The 19,426-nt window shown below is 44.2% G+C and overlaps 1 protein-coding gene across 2 annotated transcripts in view; it reads left to right on the plus strand.

Annotated features, from left to right (window-relative positions):
* ZBBX (zinc finger B-box domain containing) overlaps positions 1–19,426 on the plus strand; it is a 551,428-nt gene that overhangs the window by 355,060 nt on the left and 176,942 nt on the right. For both annotated transcript variants that reach the window (XR_015300974.1, XM_086944333.1), the window contains exons 13-14: positions 4,795–4,874; positions 14,969–15,138. Coding sequence is in view for 1 of the 2 variants with exons in the window: in XM_086944333.1 (XP_086800459.1) it covers positions 4,795–4,874; positions 14,969–15,138 (250 nt within the window). In the remaining variant the exon portion in view is untranslated. The remainder of the gene's footprint in view (positions 1–4,794; positions 4,875–14,968; positions 15,139–19,426) is intronic.

Below are 19,426 nucleotides of genomic sequence, written 5' to 3' on the forward strand. Positions count from 1 at the left end.
TGAGTGCAAAAACAACAAGTGATGGACCGAATGTGGATCAATGTCACACATTCACCCCAGTCAAAAGATCTGGGCCCAAATCCATCGTTTTTTTGCACTCCACACCACCCTGGGTTAGACAATGGCAATATGCAAATCAGCTCTGACCCTGTTGCCCCATGGGAACAGTCCAGTCCGAACTACAAAAGCCATGTCCTTCCCAGAACGGAATCAAGCATCCGAGGACCGGACCGGTTTCGAGGTAACACCTCTCATCAGCCCGGCTAGCTTGACTTCAAGTGGTGTGGAGTGCCTGGGACCCACGTCTGGGCATCCCCAGCGCACTTAGGGCGGCAATTGCAAAAACAACAAGTGATGGACCGAATGTGGATCAATGTCACACATTCACCCCAGTCAAAAGATCTGGGCCCAAATCCATCGTTTTTTTTGCACTCCACACCACCCTGGGTTAGACAATGGCAATATGCAAATCAGCTCTGACCCTGTTGCCCCATGGGAACAGTCCAGTCCGAACTACAAAAGCCATGTCCTTCCCAGAACGGAATCAAGCATCCGAGGACCGGACCGGTTTCGAGGTAACACCTCTCATCAGCCCGGCTAGCTTGACTCCAAGTGGTGTGGAGTGCCTGGGACCCACGTCTGGGCATCCCCAGCGCACTTAGGGCGGCAATTGCAAAAACAACAAGTGATGGACCGAATGTGGATCAATGTCACACATTCACCCCAGTCAAAAGATCTGGGCCCAAATCCATCGTTTTTTTGCACTCCACACCACCCTGGGTTAGACAATGGCAATATGCAAATCAGCTCTGACCCTGTTGCCCCATGGGAACAGTCCAGTCCGAACTACAAAAGCCATGTCCTTCCCAGAACGGAATCAAGCATCCGAGGACCGGACCGGTTTCGAGGTAACACCTCTCATCAGCCCGGCTAGCTTGACTCCAAGTGGTGTGGAGTGCCTGGGACCCACGTCTGGGCATCCCCAGCGCACTTAGGGCGGCAATTGCAAAAACAACAAGTGATGGACCGAATGTGGATCAATGTCACACATTCACCCCAGTCAAAAGATCTGGGCCCAAATCCGTGCTGCATTTATGAGTGGCCAGGAAGTTTCTCTTTGTCAGAGGATTTACTCAATTTCATTTTGCAAGAGAGGGAGGCAAGGGAGACACACGCACACATACACACAAATACACATTCACTCACACACATGCATTCACAGGTTCACACAAACACAGACCCATACACGACACTCACTCACAAATACACATACATTTGTGCATTCATGCACACAGAAAAATTACCTTCACTGTAGGGAGGGAAGCCTTGGCACCAAGGATAGTTTGAACTGTTGCCTGCACTAATTTGGTGACTTAAGGTCAGCCAGTGAGGGAAAGCAGCAGTCTCTCAATCCTCACACAGTAGGTTGGCTCAATGAGACTGCTAACACCACCAACTCTATGACGAAGTGGCATTGCTTGACATTCGGCCCTTGCACTTCAGGGCTTAAGAGTGAAGTGCCCAGGTCTGAGGCAATCAGTGACTCTCCCCCTCAACACGAGTGGCAGGGCCTCAAGGTACTTTTGCCAGGCTGAGGAATTTACACCTATAGAGGTATTAAGGGCTAGATGTAGGTAAATCAGATTTACCGATTCATAAATACTGAATTTTACCGATTCGGTATTCATGAATCGGTAAATCCGATGTAGGTAATTATTCGGTAACAAATACCGAATCGGTAGGATTCAGTATTTACCGATTCGGTAATTACCGAATCGGTATTTGCCATTGATTCCTATGGGCCTTGAAGCCCATAGGAATCAATGGCAAATACCAATTCGGTAATTACCGAATCAGTAAAAATACCGAATTGCCAAGGGGGACAGGGTGTCACGTTGACACCCTGTTGCACCCCTGTTTCTGGCTTGTGTGCCATGTGACACACATACATGCCCTTAGGGCATGTCTGTGTTCCACATGGCACAGGTGTACATGCACAGATGTGCATGTACACAGGAATTCGTTATTTACCATGCAATAGTATTACATGGTAAATAACGAATCCTTAGGGGCCTGTGGCACTGTTTACTGTGCCACCTACATATTGATTTACAGAATCTGTAAATTTACCGATTCGGTATTTTACCGATTCTGTAAATTTACCGAATCGGTAAATTTACCGGTTCTGTAAATCAAAGGCCCCCTACATTACAAAACCCAAATACCGGCTGGTAACGGACGAAATCGGCCGTTACCGACCGGTATTTGATCTCCTACATCTGGCCCTAGATCCTCAGCCTGGCACACTTCAAGTCAGGTAGCCAGGAGCATGCGCATTTAGCACATGTCTAGCTCCTGACTGCCTGACCAAGAAGAGTGTCTGTCAGCTTGACATTAGTTTAGCCAAATAGATGCTCTTCTTTCAAGGAAAAGGGTGGGGGTGTGGCCCCTCAAGCTGTATGGACGGAGCGCGGCTGGTAGTACTACACCTTGAAAGATTTATTTCCCTACTCCTAAAAGTGCAAAAAGGGCACAGTCTTTTCTATTTATGGTAATTGTATATAAATATTCCAGTATTTGGCCCATTTTGGATATTTTTGGGCCTATTGACAAAGGTATGTGCAAAAATACTAAAGGAGAATAACTTTCCACAATGCCTACATGAATAGACCCATAGTATAGCAGCGTTGTTATATCAAGGTGGTGCTTACTCAGAGTCTTGCTTGACAATAAAACGGGACACAGAGCAAAGCAGAGGGTTTTCCATGGGTCAAATAATAATTAAAGACTGCCTCTAAAATTAATGAATTATTCATTTTGATCGAAAGCTCAGACATAATCTGAGTATACTCTACAAGCACTGCATAGCTAATTTTGGAGCAGGGAAGAGGAACTTTCTCCTATAGGAAGGCAGTATATTAAGAAACAAAGCATACATTTGTGTCTTTTTTCTTAAGGTTCTCTTGCTGTTGTGGAGAAGTGTGGCTCACTGGTTTGAGGAGGCAGACCTGGAAGCAGAGGTCAGCCCAGGACCAGGGTTCAATTCCCGGCTCGGCGGGGTCTTGAGTCCTAAAATGTCCATGGACTCGACAATTCTCGCTCCGGTGCCTACTCGATTCACGGGTTCACACTCTGCGACTCTGGGCAATAGCTTGCTTAATCTCCACAACAGCCCCTCGCGGCGGGATGCCTGGCTTTCACCTTGCGGATACCCTGCCGGGGTTATCTCACAGGGGAATACCAACACGGGTTCCCTAAGCAAGCGCTTAGAGACCAGTTGGTGATTTGCGCTATATAAATTCCTGTACATTTACATTTACATTTGCTGTTGTTCGATTTCGAGAAAAAGGAAGTCATTCTACAACAGATCGTTCAGTCTCTTACTCTTTGTTTAATTTTAAATCATGGTGTTTGGAACTTGATTTTATAGCTGGGACTTGACATTAAATATTTGTTGATTAGGCTGAAATGTGCCTTGTTGGTGAAAATTAAGTTTACTATTTAAAGATATTAGTGTCTTCAGTCACGTGGCATTGACTTCATTGGAAAGCATGGGGTTGTCAAAACCAAGAAAAACAAGGACACAATGACAACAGTTTTATTTCAAATAAACTTGTTGCCAGGATGTGTGTCTAGAGATTGCAGACCTTGAACAGTATAAAACCCTAAGGACATTGGCATCTGCCATGCTGGGGTCTTGGATTCTTGATTATGTCTAAGTGTTTGTTTAAAAAATCAAGAGCTATGATGGGCCCATCATAGCGTGCTTTACAGGCCATTAAAGGCCCACTTCAGTGTTAAAGGCTGTAACAAGGGAGCTGGACTTCAGGTCCTGTATAGCCCAGCTACGGAGGGCTATAATGCTATTAGAACATTCCACCACTAGAGGGCAGAATGTTCTAACAAATAAAACAAAGGCCTCACGGAGTCCGAGGGGATTAAAAACCCCTCAGGCTCTGTGAGGCTTTTGTCCACAGCAATAGCTGTGAATGAGAACATTGGAATGTTGGAGTTTCGGGCTTCTACAGGCCATTGGAGGCCCGGAGCACTCCATCTTTTCCAATGGAGCGTCCAACATTCCAATGTTCTAATAAAAAATCTGAAATCACCTGGGGAAAATTCCATGGGAGCGGTGGGGGGGTGGAGTTGCTGGTAACCACACCTGGAGTTGTTTGTTGCTAAAGGTTGTTTTGGGGGGGAAATAGGCTAAGAATGTTAAATGTCATTAGGAAATTTAAACAATACATTAATATTTAACAGCTCCTTATAGATTTTGAAATGGCAAGTCAATTAATACCCTTATGTCATTTATGTTGTACTTTGTTACTAAAATTATATACCCATGACAAAAATCAAGATCAAACATAGATGCAGAAGGCCTTCCAACATGAATAATGTAATGTATCCAGTATTTATAGAGCGCTCTATCACCCCACGGGTATCCTGGCGCTGAAAAGACCGATGTTCCACTACACACGCAGAGTTTATCTACCGCAGGTGATGCAACTCTACACCCTGGGGAAAAGATGAGTTTTACGTTTTTTTCTAAACTGTACGAACTCCTCTAGTTCTCTGATGTTAAATGAGAGGTTATTCCACCGCTGTGCCGCTGCACAGCTGAATGCTCTGCCACCAAATCTGGAAGTTCGTGGTCATTTGAAAATTAGCGTAGGTGATCGCTTAACTCTCTCTTTTGATGTTAAGGATATTCTCCAGCTTGCTACTGTTTGCTTTCTCTTAAGCATAACTGATCTCTTTGACTATCTATATTTATTTATCTTTTTTCTTGTCTAGGAGCTGGACAAGAACATAGAGGAATCCAGTAGCTTTGTGATTCATGAACCAGACTCCAGTGATTCATCCTCTGTGAATAGGTAAACATTTTTTATTGAAAAAAATAGTTTCCGAAGGCCTATGGCTCTTTGCTTCTGAAAATTGATTATGTAATTGGCACAGCTCAAACCTCAGATGCATTTTCTTGAGCCTTTGTTATTAAAATATTGTTGGTTTCCGGATCCACTGGTTGACATCATTCATTGTCAGAGCTTGGAATTATCCAAATCCTCTGATTTCATTTAATTTAGCATTGCTATGTATGCTTGCATCCCTCTGCTTTGCTGTCCACCTCCTAAATTCTTCCTGCTCTTGCATTTTTGGGTAGCTTCCATTTTTTGTTGGGATGTTTACTTTATATTGAGATTTCTGCTACGCGCATAGTGAAAGGCGAGAAATGTTTGTTATATAGAAAATTGACTGGGAAACGTATGTCTGTTTCCTATCCCCACTACTTGAAATGCCAGATGCCTCAATAACCCTTAGACAAAATACATTGGTTTACGCAAGACAATTGTATGTTGCTAACTTGTCAGCACTTGCATTGCCACGTGTGATGAATGTTGCACAACTAATATCTGTGACTGCTGTACAAACAGTTGTTTGAGCAGAGGTCACAATTCAAGAGGGCACACGGTAGACAGGCCTAAAGTTGATAAGGATATATGGATTAGTTGTGTTTCTTTTTCTGTTTTTTGGGCATTTCCTTTTGGTAATATTCACAACAGATTGCACCACCTCATATCAGAATTAAAGCAAAAAGCTTTCTATAGTCTACCTATTTGATCTCATCAAAGTTTTAAAATATAAAAAAATTTCACTTGTAAAAAAGTGATTATAGTAATTTTGTTCAATTGTGGTGTGTGGAAAGCGGTTTGGAGGTTTGACTTCTACCAATATAGTACCCTTTTTGCAAAGTTTGGGTCTTTTTACATTTACCAATTAATTTGTAGCAGGTCCTATTATCTTTGGAGGATGGAAAAACAGTCAAACCATTTGAATGCCATGGTGCCTTCAGTATTTTATTTTTGAATTATGGTGCATTTGCAGTGTCAATTATATGATTATTTTCTGTATTCTCCTTGAGGATTTCATTAGCGGTTATTTTTGGACTGTTATCATAATGTATTTTGTGGTGTTGATGTGTTTCAACTCGTTATGACTTATGGAGCCATCATCAGGACTGTACCTCTTTCCCTGTTTTAGTAGTGGTAGGCAGCCAAACTTCTATGTGTTGTGTGTGTTAAGATTTGTGTGCCTTGCTGTCATGGGTTGCACCATGTTGAACTGTGCTTTCACTGTGAACAGTTATACTTTACTTCAGGGGTGCGTCGCTTCTCTTCTAGCTCATGGTCTTTGAGTCCCTGTGTCTTTTAGTGAGGGAACTAATAAGCCTTTCCACTAGCTAACCTATTTGTTTGATATCGTTGTGTCACAATTTTGCAAGAGTGCTTGTCTTACAGTGGATGTTTGCAACCCTCAGATATTAGCCGCGGCTCAATCGTTACTTCTGAAACTTAGTTATTCTTTGACTCAAAAGTTGGATGAGTTGGCCAGAAGAGAAACTCTTCAACAGGTTGAAACACTACGATGATGAAAGTCCAATAATAACAGGTGTGAGTCCTCTCTGAAGGAAAAGAAAGTGCAATTCTCTTTTGAAAGGCACCTTGGTTGCAAAAAGTTGCCCAGATTTTAAGATTTCCAATGTTTATGCCCTTTGAGAATGACAAAGTATTTGATTCTCCAAAGCTGATCAAGGAGAGAGCAGCAGTGTTTTTCCACATATTATTTAAAAAAAACTATGCTCCTGTTGCTGATTTTGTAGGCTGACGAACCAAGTGATAAATGAACCGTGGAAGAACACAGAACACCTTTCGGTTTCTGAATGCAAAGTTTTTTAAATGTATGGCAGGCAATGCTATCACTTACCCTGCGCACCAAACATGAGACCTTGAGTTTTGTTTCCACATTGACAACCTTTGTAGACTCAAAAACCCAACGGATGCATGATCACAGATTCTTATTTTCCTCCCTGGCCATTTGGCAATCCCACAAGGGTACGCTGTGTGTAATTGTTATAAATGTGGGCCTGGTCAAGCCAAAGGGAAGTAGGCAAGGGGAGAAATCCACAGAAGTTAAGGAGTACAGTCCTCCTTCTATCTGTCTTTTTTATGGGGAGATTGTCTATTGTCTCTCCCTATTTAAGCTTGTGTTGACTGTCGTTACTTGCCCACTGAATCCTTCCAAGTCAATGTGTGTAGATTTGTAGAAGGTAGTCCTGGCATACATAAGGTGCGCTACACCTGTCTGGGTTACCCCTTGTTTCTAAGCGGTACCAAAGGGTGTAGTGTACTTCATAGATTAAGGGATAGTCTGAGATCTGCTTTCTCTGATTCCCTGCATGTCCCCCTGTGCTTCTTCCCTTCTCATTTCCCGGCTGCAGACATTTTAAGCCAAGTATACATGTCTGGTTAGGATTTATATTACCGTCAATTGAGCAGAAAGGTTTGTTTGTGTCCCCCTGCCAAAGATCAAATCAGTTCAAGGACGCAATTTGAGTAACGTTATGTTCAGTTAGTGTTATTCTCTAGGATGCACTTATATGTAGCTTAGTGTTAGGACTCTAGATATTTATTTGAAAAGTTTTATAAATCGCGAACATGACCCATACGGGTATCAGAGCGCTGTACAAATTAACGTACGTTGTCATGAGGTAAACGCATGAGTACAGTAAAAAATGGAACCCTAAAAAGTACCTGAAAAATAACAGAGTAATGGTGGAACACAGGGAAGATGAAATAAGAAAGGTGATCTAAGGTATAGGCCCAAATAGTGGGAGCTGTAAAGTACCTGCAAAGTAGTATATCAAAAGCACAAGTGATGAGAAACATAACACATTTAGAACAAAAGAATTGTCAAACAGGAGATGGAAGTAGAAATGGCATTGGGGCTATTGCTGATGATAATCATTCAGGAGCAGCCATTTCACATGTTTTTTTAATGAAGCAGTCGATGGGTTGGATCTGATCTCTGGAGGATGAGCGTTCCAAATTCTTGGAGAAGGCACGGTTGTGAGTACTTTTCTTATTGAATTTAGGTGGTTTTGAAAGAGTATTAGAGCTTCTTTAGTTCCAACTTAAGCCAGATAGCTCACGTTTTTTTGCCAGGTAGACGGGGGTGTTGTAATGAATTACCTTTTGCGTCGGGCAGGCTATCTCGAAACGGCTCCTTACTTCAATGGATAGCCAGTTAATTTGAATTAAGCCAGGTGTGATATGGTCATGTTTTCTGGAGCCCTTGATGAGTCTGGCAGAATTATTCAGAGTGGCTCTAAGCGGAGCCAATCTAGCTTTAGGTAGCCCAGCTAGGGTCACCAAATAATATTCCAATCGTGAGATAACTAGGGATTGGACTGCTGACTGGATGTCCTCTGGAGGTAAGAATTGCTTAATTTCCCTTAGAGTGTTGGGCTGATAATTGGCTCCCCTAATGGTGGCACTGATGTGTGAGAGTTCAAGCTAAGAATTGCATTTAGCGTTGGTGTTAGGGTTGCTGTCAGGGGTTCTCTTCATTCAGGAATTTTCATAATACTTCCTTCTTAAATTTTCAACACAAAGTACAAATCATTTTTCTTCATTATCGTCCTTTATAATCCTTTGTAATAATGTTCTTTGGAAATTTTTTCCATTTACCGCTTGTGCAGCATTCCACTGAAACTTTTTTCATAGCTTTCCCACGGCGACGAGAACATCACAATGGTGCGGCTCCGCTCGCAACTTCGCGAGACGTCATCGGAGTCATAAGAAGATCTTGCTAGTGTGCTGACTCCAGTTCCCTTTTTACCTCTCCATTTCTTTGTGGTTAACATTGTTAACCACTGTCAATCTGTAATTGTAGCAGTGCGATGGCTGCTCCGAAAAAGTCAGGGTTCAAATATTGTAGGGAATGTGGGAGACATATGTCCATCACAGACCCTCACAATGATTGTCTTTGGTGCTTTCGTCTGAACCCGACGTTGAGGGATGCTGTTCATGTTGCCTATGAAACCGAAGGCCCTTAAGAGGGAAGCAAAACTGTTAATGGCTTGGATGAAGAGGCAGAAGAGGGGTCGGAAGAGGACAAAGTCAAGGTCGAAGTCGCCGACTCCTCACACCTCGAATTTGTCACGGAAACGTGAGAAGAAGCGGCGTCATAGTTCCAAGCGTCGCTCTTCTAAAGACAAGTCACTTAAGTTGGGGTCCCCAGCCCTACGGTGTCACATGATGAAGAATGACATTTCGCCTTCTCTTTCAGCGCAGGTGACTCTGGTGCGTTCTACGACTCCGAGGGGCTCCCTGGGGCCCAGATAGGCAAGTGCCTCACCTCTGGCCACTCTGCCCCCGGCTCCGGTGTCTCCGGCGCCACAGCCAGAACCAGCCTTGCTACCTCGGGCGGTTCCACATCAGGCCGTTCCAGATCCGTACCCAGCTTTTCCAGCTCCAGGTGCCGGTCCTTTGCATTTTTAAATGCAGTGTATGGCATGTTTGTCTGGGCGGTTAAGCCATCCGGTGTACCTGGTGGCCCCGTGGGATCGTTTCCCTTCAACATGGGCGTACCCCATCATTATGCTCAGGCACCTTTTATGCCTTTCATTCCAATGACTCAGACTTGGCCTCTCCCAATGCCGACATTATCGACGGGACACCAATCCCTTTTCAGGAGGAAGGATGGACTATTCTCCAGCGCGTTGGGCTCTGGTCTGGCGCCATCTCGACTATTTCCTGCACGACCAGCCATCCCAGAAGGGCCTCCATCGACTCCGACTCCAGTGTTGCCAGCGCCGCGTCTGGCGCTGCCGACTCCCATGCCGAAGATATGATCAAGAAGGGAGGCTCAGAGGCTTCCGGGAGAGGAGGGATTTCAAGACAACAGGAAGAGGCGAGGGAAGGGGAGATACTGGATCCCATGCTTGTTTTTTTAAGGGCTTCAGGAAGGTAGTGGGCTGGATACATCACCAGAGTGGGAACTCTCTTCTCCCAAAGCTCTTCCTTCTCAGGGCGTTTCTTCCTACCATTCTGTTATAAGAAAGGATTCTGACCTTCTGGATTTACAGTTGCTCACTGCAGAGGTCAAATCAAACATTCTGATGGAGGTTCTTCACTCCCCTTCATCAGTGATGAAACCTTTCCTTCCGTTCAGTGAAGCTTTGACAGAACCCATCATGGAAGTTTGGCAAAAGCCTATGTCTGCCCCAGCTGTATCCAGAATGGTGGCAAGGGGATACCAAGTTGTGCCTAGGGATCCTGCGTTTTTATCATCACACCCATGGTGGTTCAAGCTTTATGTTCCTTGAAACAATCCACAGGTTCCTTTCCATCCATTCCGGGGGATAGGGATTAAAACTAGAACAGTTGGCTAAAAAATGTATTTGTATCGGCCAGTATGGCTTTAAAGTTGACTAATGCTACCTGCCTGTTGGGACGCTACATCCATGTGGTGATGGACCCAGCTAAGGATGTGATTGCTAAACTGTCAGAAGATGTCCAGGGCCACTTTGGAGAGGTGCTGTGGGACACTCAAGCTGTGGCCCGTCAGGTTATTCAGTCTGGACTGGACACGGCTGACTAGATTGTTAGGGTGATGGCTCATCGGTGGCAACTAGGGGGTATGCCTGGTTGAGAGGATCAGGTTTCTCTCCAGATTTTCAGTCCACACTGTTGGATCTTCCCTTTGATGGCTCTAGACTCTTTAGGACCAAGGTGGACTCAGCAGTACAGTGTTTTAAAGATAGTAGAGCTACCACTAGATCTTTAGGTTTGCTATCTCGGCCTAGAAGTTTTGGATACCAAGATTTCAGGACTTTAGGAAGGTTGCTCAGTTTCTGGCCCAACAGCAGCAGCTGTACAAAAGGGGGTGGTGATGGACGGAGCATCTGAATCAATCAAACACTCACACCCAGTCAAAAGATCTGGGTTTGATCCATCACTGTTCTTTAGCCCACTCTGCTACCCCAGTTCAGACATGGCTATATGCAAATCAGTCTGACCCTGTGCCTCATGGGAACAGTCCAGCCCGAACTGCCAAGCCATGTCTTCCCTGGACCGGAAACAAGCTTCCGAGGACCAGTTTCTGGCATTCAAGCTGGGCTGAAGAAGGCTGAAATGCCAGAAACCGGTCCTCGGTAGCTTGTTCCCGGTCCAGGGAAGGCATGGCTTGGCAGTTCGGGCTGGACTGTTCCCATGAGTCACAGGGTCAGACTGATTTGCATATGGCCATGTCTGAACTGGGGTGGCAGAGTGGGCTAAAGAACGGTGATGGATTAAACCCAGATCAGTTGACTGGGGGTGAGTGCTTGTATTGTCAACGCTCCGTCCATCATTTCCTTTTTCTTTGTTCGCCAACAGCAGCAGCAACAATAGAACACTCTTTATAAGACATACAGATGAAAGGGACAAGGTCGTGTGCAAGGATCTGCTTGCAAACAAGTCTCCTACTCCTCCTCTCCTGTTTCCCCAACCGGCTCTGCAGAGAATCAGTTCTTGATTCCACATCTTAGTGCATGTTGGACCCATTTGAGGTTGGGTGTGCCATTTTGTACAAAATTGGAAATATGTTACATCAAATCTTTGGGTTTTGAATCTTGTAGTAAAGGGGTTGGCCCTTCCCTTCCTGGAGTTTCCCACACCTTTCTCCTGTCCCAGGGCTGGTGTTCGAGGACCAGCTGTTGCTCCTGCAATAAGAGGTCGTGTCCTTGCTACAGAAAAGTGTGATAGAGGTTGTTCCGGAACAGGAAAGAGGTCAGAGATGCTAATCCCAGTATTTCCTGATTCCAAAAGGACGGGTGATCGAGAACAATCCTAGACCTTAGGATCTTGAGTTTTTACCGCAAACAGGAGAAGTTCAGGATGTTGACCCTAGCTCAGGGTCTGCTGGCGATGCAGCAGGAAGACTGGATGGTGTTGATCGATTTACAGGAGGCGTATTTCCACATTACCATCCTGGAGCCGCATCGGAAGTATCTCAGTTTTATGGTGGGGTCTCAACACTACCAGCTTGCGGTCCTCCCGTACCACGGGTCTTCACAAAGGTGATGGCGATGGTAGCAGCACTTCTCGGAAGGTCGGGATTCCTGTTTTCCCCTGCCTGGACAACTGGCTGCTCAAGGCAAAGCCGCCAGAGATGGCGCTTCATCATCTGCAAGTAACAACAGGGCTGTTGCTTGACATGGGTTTTTTGATAAATATACCCGCATCTCACCTGTTGCCCTCTCAGCACAACCTGTTCATAGGGTCAGTACAGGACACTACTGTGAGTCGTGCTTTCCCACCTCCTCAGAGGATTCTAGATATCCAAGCTACGATTCCGATGTTTCAAGATGGAGCGGCTGTTCCAATCCTAAAAGTTATGTGCCTGCTCAGTCTGTTTGCTTCTTGCATACCGTTGGTCAGTCATGCACGCTGGCACATGAGGGCACTCTAGTGGTGCCTCCGCAGGCAGTGGTTTCAACACAATGGGGATCTCAGGGAAGTGGTCAGATTCTTCAGAGCCATTGCAGCGGAGCTGTTATGGTGGAGTGTTCCAGGCAGCCTGTCTCAAGGAAAGCGTTTCAACCTCCTTCTCTCTTACCCACAGTGATAATGGATGCCCCCACTCTGGGGCGGGGAGCTCATCTTGGGGATCTGGAGATCAAGGGCCTTTGGTCTTCAGAGGAAAGATGGTTTCACATCAATCTTCTAATATTGCGCGTGATACATTTGGCTCTCAAGGCCTTTCTTCCCTCCCTTTCGTGGTCAGTGAGTTCAGGTCCTGACGGACAATGCTACTGCGATGTAGTACCTAAACAAACAAAGGAGTAGGATTGTATTGTCTCTGCAGAGAGGCTCTGTGGCGCTGGTCCTAAGCTCAGGACCATCAGATTTGCGTGATTGCGAATCATCTGACCGCAGTACTGAATGTGCGTGCAGACGGTCTCAGTCAATAGCAGTCGGTCGATCACGAGTGGCGTCTTCATCCAGAGGTGGTCCATCATATTTTCAGGATGTGAGGATTTTCTTGGTTGGACCTGTTTGCCACTCACGAGAACGTGCACTGCCCCTCGTTCTGCAATATCCAGTACCCAATGTGGGACCCGTTGGGAGACGCGTTTCAGTTAAATTGGGACTCTCAGCTTTTTTAGCGTTCCCACCCATTGACTCCTCTGGTTCTGAGGAAGATTTGACAAGACTGTGCCCCAGTCACATTGATCACCCCGGATGGGCCAAAAAGGGTGTGGTGCACATACCTCCTTCACCTCTCATCACACCCCCCGCTCCATCTGCCTCTCAGGGCAGACCGCCTCTCTCAGTCGCAGAGGCAGGCTCTACACCCTCACTTCCAGAGTCTGCACCTTCATGGCTGTAGATTGAATGGGGCAACCTGAGTTCTTTCTCTCCCTCTCCACCACTGGATGAGGTGGATCTTATATTATCAGCCAGAAGACACTCCACCAAATTTCTCTATTCTGGTAGGTGGGCAAAGTTTGTTAAAAGGTGCGGAGAGAGATCTATTAATCCTTTACATGCCCATTTGCCTACTATTCTGAGTTTTCCTTTTTCCTTTGCTCATCAGGGTTGTGCGGTAGCAACTGTTAAAAGTTACTTGTATGCCTTGTCGGCCTTTTTTTTGCTTGCCAGACCAACGCTCTTTGTTTAAGTCTCTTATAGTCATGAGATTTACTAGGGGTTTCACTAACAGGTTTCTTCCCACTCTATTTATCATGCCTCAGTGGGATTTAAATGTAGTTTTTACTTTTCTGATGGGTTCCCCCTTTGAGCCTCTGGATTTTGTCCATTGAGCCTCCTGCCATTTAAGACTATTTTTCTGATTGCTATTATCTTGGCCAGGAGGGTTAGTGAGCTACAGGCTATAAGTTCTAAGCCCCCTTTCACCTCTATTCATGCAGATAAAATGGTTCTTAGGACCAGGGCTGCTTTCCTGCCTAAGGTGGTCACTCTTTTCCACCTAGGGCATTCTATTACTCTACCCTCTTTCTATCCTCCCCTAGCCCTTCTAAGGAGGAGGAAAGACTTCATTGCCTGGACCCTAATAGAGCGGTCAGCTCCTACCTGGACAGGTCTAAAGACTTCAAGCTGGATGACCTACTCTTCATTGGATGCATGGGCAAAATGAAGGGCAAGGCTGTCCACAAGCGAACGCTGTCCAGATAGATCATCCTCTGCATCAAGATCTGCTACGCTTTGACCAAGAAGGAGCCTCCTGAATGTATTCAAGCTCATTCGACCAGAGCTAAGTCTTCTTCTTCGGCTTTGGCTAGAAGTGTCCCTATTGTAGACATCTGCAGAGGGGCAACTTGTGCCTCCCTCCACACTTTTGTGAAGCATCACTGCTTAGAATCAGAGGTTAGGAGGGACAGTCATTTTGCACGTTCTGCGCTGCAGGATTTTATGGTCTAGGTAGGCATACACCCTCCCCCGGAAGCCGGACTGCTTGGGGCAGAAGAACAAGTTACTTGCCTTTGGTAACGCTTTTTCTGGTGGATACAGTATCTGCGTATGGATTCCTCACTGACACGCCCACCTCCCCGTTGTCTGCCTACTTATACTGAAAAGAATTTTGGGCATGAAATTCTTGTATTTCATTGTCATTCAAATTGATAATGTCTATATTTTAGAGTTTCCAATTTTCTTTCTTCTTTGAATCATGTACTGTGTATATTTGTGCATATCTTGTATACTGTGTATACCTACAAAATGTTGCCAATTCACCCAATCGCCTCGAAGGGAAAAATATGTAGAACTGACGTCAGCATGCCGACGAGGTCTTCTTATGGCTCCGATGACGTCATGCAAGTCGTGAGCAGAACCATACCATTATGACGTCCTCGTCGACGTGGGAGAGCTATGAAAAAAGTTTCTGTGGAATGCTGCGAAAGGGGTAAGTCAAAAGGTGAGGAATACACAGGCAAATACTGTATCCACCAGAAAAAGTATTAGCGAAGGTAAGTAACTTGTTCATCGTAACATAGTTCCGTTCTGAACACATTTTTCTGCTGAAAGACTAACTTAGTACAGACTAGCCTAACTTCTGATAATATTGGTAACAGAGCAAGCTATTTCATTTATGTTCAAAAACGTTTGTGCTTTTATTTCTTTTTCAGTAAAATACTAAATCCTCCAGTGCTTGCACTTCAGAAAAAGTCTTTATCTCTCACTGAAAAGCAAGACTCTGTTCTGGTCCCAGCAATCAATAGGACTGAAAAGACCACTATTCTTTCAAGTAATCCAGTGGAAAAGGACAACCTTTCAAGGCTCTCTATTAGCAGAAAGGGTGAGTGTCTTGTAGACATCTTTATATATTATGCAATCTTAGCCAACTATTCATTTAAGTCACCCTGTGGAAAAAGATAACCTTTCAAAGCCCTCTAATGGCAGGCAGGGTGAGTGACTTGTAGATATCTATATATGTTATACCGTCCTAGCAAACTGTTCTTTTGTTATGCAGTGGAAAAAGAGAATATTTCAGAGCCCTCTAATGGCAGACAAGGTGAATGTCTTTATATGTTATACCTTCTAAGCTGATTGTTTGTTTTCATCACCCCGTGGAAGAAGACAAACTTCCACAGCCCTCTAGAGAGGATGAGGGAAAAAAGTGAGCACATTGAAATGAAATAGTCTTCAAAAAATTGTACACATCACTATTGTATCCATTTCTCACACTATTATGCATTAGAGGGAGTACCACAGTTTGTATGCTTGAAAGTTGTTTTGAGAAGTGCAATTCTATTTTTCAAATATATTTGTCTTATACTCTTGTAAATTCCTCGCTAAACTGAAAAGTCATAGCAGAAATGTTAAAGTTGCACCTTATTTTGGAAAAAAGTAACAGCACTTCTGCTTTCTGATTCAGCATTTGTAAAACTGAATGTAATAACTTCTAAACATAAAGAGTTAGAAGGTGAAGGATATTGGAAGATTTGGACTATCTTTTGTCTTGTTCATCTCATGAAACTGCCTTTGTAAGGAAAGACTCTGTTGCAGGGATTGTTTTGCCTCTGCCTCATTATCTTCCTAACAGTGCCCATGGCTTGTGATCTTGAAATCTACTTAGGGGCTGATTTAGATATCTGAGTATGGAGTTTACTCCATCAGGGCAACTGAGTAAAATACCCAGATGAGTAACTACACTCAGAATTTACATATGTCTGCCGCCCCAACAGACATCTTATATTGGCAGGAGCTGCTGTTATGGCTTTTCGTCTTAATGAATTGAAAGTGTGACGTGCGGCTCCATCAATATAACGGTGCCATACAGCACACTTGTATTATCTTTTTCTATTTTCAAAAACAAAATCCCAAAGTGGAATGTACATTTTTAAAATAAAAAAGCAGGGACTCTCTTCCCTGTAGGAGCTTGCTTCCATGGCGTAAGGGCCAATAAAAGTTTTTTACTTTCACTTGCCACCACATTTTGGATGGTGGTGTGTGAAATTAAAATCTGGCCATTTGTCCTCCCACTGTAAAAGGCAAGTGGATAAATGGCCAAACATCTAACAGCCCTTACTTCGTCAGGCCATCGGAGGAGTATGTCTGTGGTGGAGAAAGACTAATCTTCGTCATTGACATTCTTAAATTACGCACAACTCTGAATGAGGCTGTTTGATATTCACTTTGGGGAGAGGGTACTCCATCACCTTTGCAAAGGAGTACCCTCTATGCAAAACTCTACATCACACCTTCTGTGTGAACAGCTTCAGACTCTCTAGTATCTTCACAATTACTTTTGTTCTTTGATGGACACCAAACTATCATTGAAATGCTTTGAGAAAAGCCACTTAGGAGTATTAAAACTCTGGTGAAGATAACCATCCACAAGCGTTTGACACTGCTTCTTTGGATGGATATATGCATGTCCTAAAGTGGCAATCTCTTGTAAAACCTATCGTGTGGGGCTGTGCTCAAGAGGCAGAGATTATTAATTTGTTCCTCTTCTGGTGATTAAAAGGCACAACCCAACCTAGAAACAAGACTTGAAAATCATCCTCTATATGACTCTTCAGCTTTGGAGCCCCTGACTTAAAATATAAAAGATCAAAAGCTAAGCAGAGCACTTTATCTAGTAATATTCCAGTGCAGTTTGCAGTGATACTTGGAGCCATGGCAATGACAATATGTGTTCCATGAGCAACTGCAGTGTTTAATGAAGAGACAAAGTATTGATAATGTTTAAATAATAAAGAAATACGTTTAGCAAATATAAACTTTTTATTCGCCACCACCACCATTGTGTGGGTATTTTTGTACTTTTACACAACCACATCTAGTTAGAAATGGGCAGGTATTCGACTATTTTTCTCGATATTATTCTAATTAGGTTGGACTTTATATTTCAGTCGGTAAGAATGTAGAATTTCAAAAAGTGTTCCAAAGGTAACTCTCCTGCATGCTCTTGCACACACATTTGCTAGTGATTTTGCCTGGTGAGTGGCTTCCCATGCTTGATCTCAGAACTTCCTTGCTCTTCTATTTTAATGATTTGTTTTTAAATCAAAGGGACACACATCTCTACGATGATATACTTCTGTAAAAGCCTTTCCCCTACCCCCAAACCAGAATTTCAGATTTTGCCACCAAACATCTGTTTACTTTGTACAAACTCCTAAGGAATTGCTACCTATCTGTCTTCTAAGGACAAAACTAACCCTCGAAACAGGGACATAAACTCAACAGACCTTCAGTTCACTTCAATTGTACTAGCGTTTGAAGGTTGTTTATCTCTTCCTAAAGACCATACATGTTTTAGTCAAAATAATATTAAAGAAGAAACATCCTCCCTCACTTTCTCAACTACATGTTTGAGAAGCCTGAATGTAATCTTTAACTTTTAGCTACAAATGAGAACTGATCTAAATGTAGTTCTTGTAGTACACGCCAGGACGGATCTCTTTAGGAAAACTTCTTCCTTTAAGACGTAGAGTCCCAACTGACTCTGAGGTTTGCCGACGGAGGTCATGAGCGAGACCAAGTGGCACGTTGATGCCCTCGCACTCTCTCTGGAGTTTGGGAATCTGGGGAAGGAGCTTAAATTTCTCATGCTTCTGTTTTGACTAATCTGAAGACTTTGGTTGAACTTTAGATCTGCCCCGGGAATTACTTATAGATTATTACGTTCCTTTCTACCTCCACCGATCAGGGCATGGTGTTTTCTGATGCTTGGCGACATAAAGCTTCACCTTGCAGTCCGGTGTGACCTTCGGATTCATCAGGGCTTAGTCCTCACAGGCCCTGAAATCATATTCAGCACCACAAGCATACCCCATGAAGGTCTGTCACAGACATCTGTTTATGACAATCCCTGCACAGTTGGGACCCTGTTGTTTTGGGAGGAGATATTTTCCCTTGCACACTGGAAATAATAGGGAATTCTGTTAGAAACAAAGTCTTTAAAAGACTAAATAGCTCTGGAATCCCCTCTTGAAGGCATGTAAAGAAAGAAATTACCATCAGCATGCATGGGTGGCGCTTTCATACAGCTCTGCACGTCACTTCCGGAGTGAAACAACATTGGCACAGAGCTGCACGACACCAGCTACCGGCATGAAGTCCTACTATTTTGAAGTTTCTGGATCCAGTCTGATGCCTGTGAATATTCGCGAGGTGAGGACTTTGCAGTTAGAATATCCACCAGAAAGAGAATTACCGAAAGAAAGTAACTTGTTTTACAGGTAAATAATGTAGTCATCCACTCAATGAAGGTGAATAACCAGTACAAGTGGAGCACTACTACACCCTGATCCAGATGATTGTGATACCAAGGGGACTGATGGCTCCATGCTCATACTGATGATAACATGGTTTAAGACATTATAAGATGTATCCCTAGAAGCTCTTTTAAGGGTTAATATAGTTCATGCCCTCAATTTATTTTTCTCTTTGTGCCTTTTGAACTCTGATGGTGAAGAAATCTGATTTCTCAGAGTGTCACAGAGTCCGGCTGTAAGTGGGCCTCAATGATGCAGCTGATTGTATTGCACTCCATCCCCCAATATCCCGCCACCCCCAGACATCCCCATGCCAAGTGGAGAAACATGGCTCCAGCCACAGAATAGTGGCTGCAATCCGAAATCTCCTGCACCCTCATTTTATGCAATTGCAAAGGTGTACTGTATATTTTATGGATATACTTAAAGTTAATCAGTTGTAGCCTGTAGTTGGGGGATAGGCGCTCTGTCTACCCACAGCTGTATTCCCACCTGTCAGCTATGATCATCTATCCCAGCTTCCGCTCTCCATCCTCCTTTACCCTAGAGGTGTCCAATTGGGAAGCCTGCAGTGTGAGCGTGTAAAGCCTAGTAACAAGCCTTCGTGAGGGCGTAGTGTCATACAGGTGCTCAAGTGCTGTGGAGAGTGGGGGGGCAGGGAAGGTATCCTAGATCATTTGGCAAGTCACTCTTAATTGGTAGTATGGCAGCGCATCTAGCGCAGTGGGCTCCTGCACAGAGAGGTTGGTTAGTGATGCAAAAACTCTCCCCCTGGGAACAAATCTGAAATATTTTTTACTCCCAGTTCAGCAGCCCTGCTGGCCGAACCCTTGTCTTGCAATGGGCGTAACAATGGGT

The sequence above is a fragment of the Lissotriton vulgaris genome, chromosome 11 (genome assembly GCF_964263255.1).
Source record: "Lissotriton vulgaris chromosome 11, aLisVul1.2, whole genome shotgun sequence".
Classification (NCBI taxonomy): domain Eukaryota; kingdom Metazoa; phylum Chordata; class Amphibia; order Caudata; family Salamandridae; genus Lissotriton; species Lissotriton vulgaris.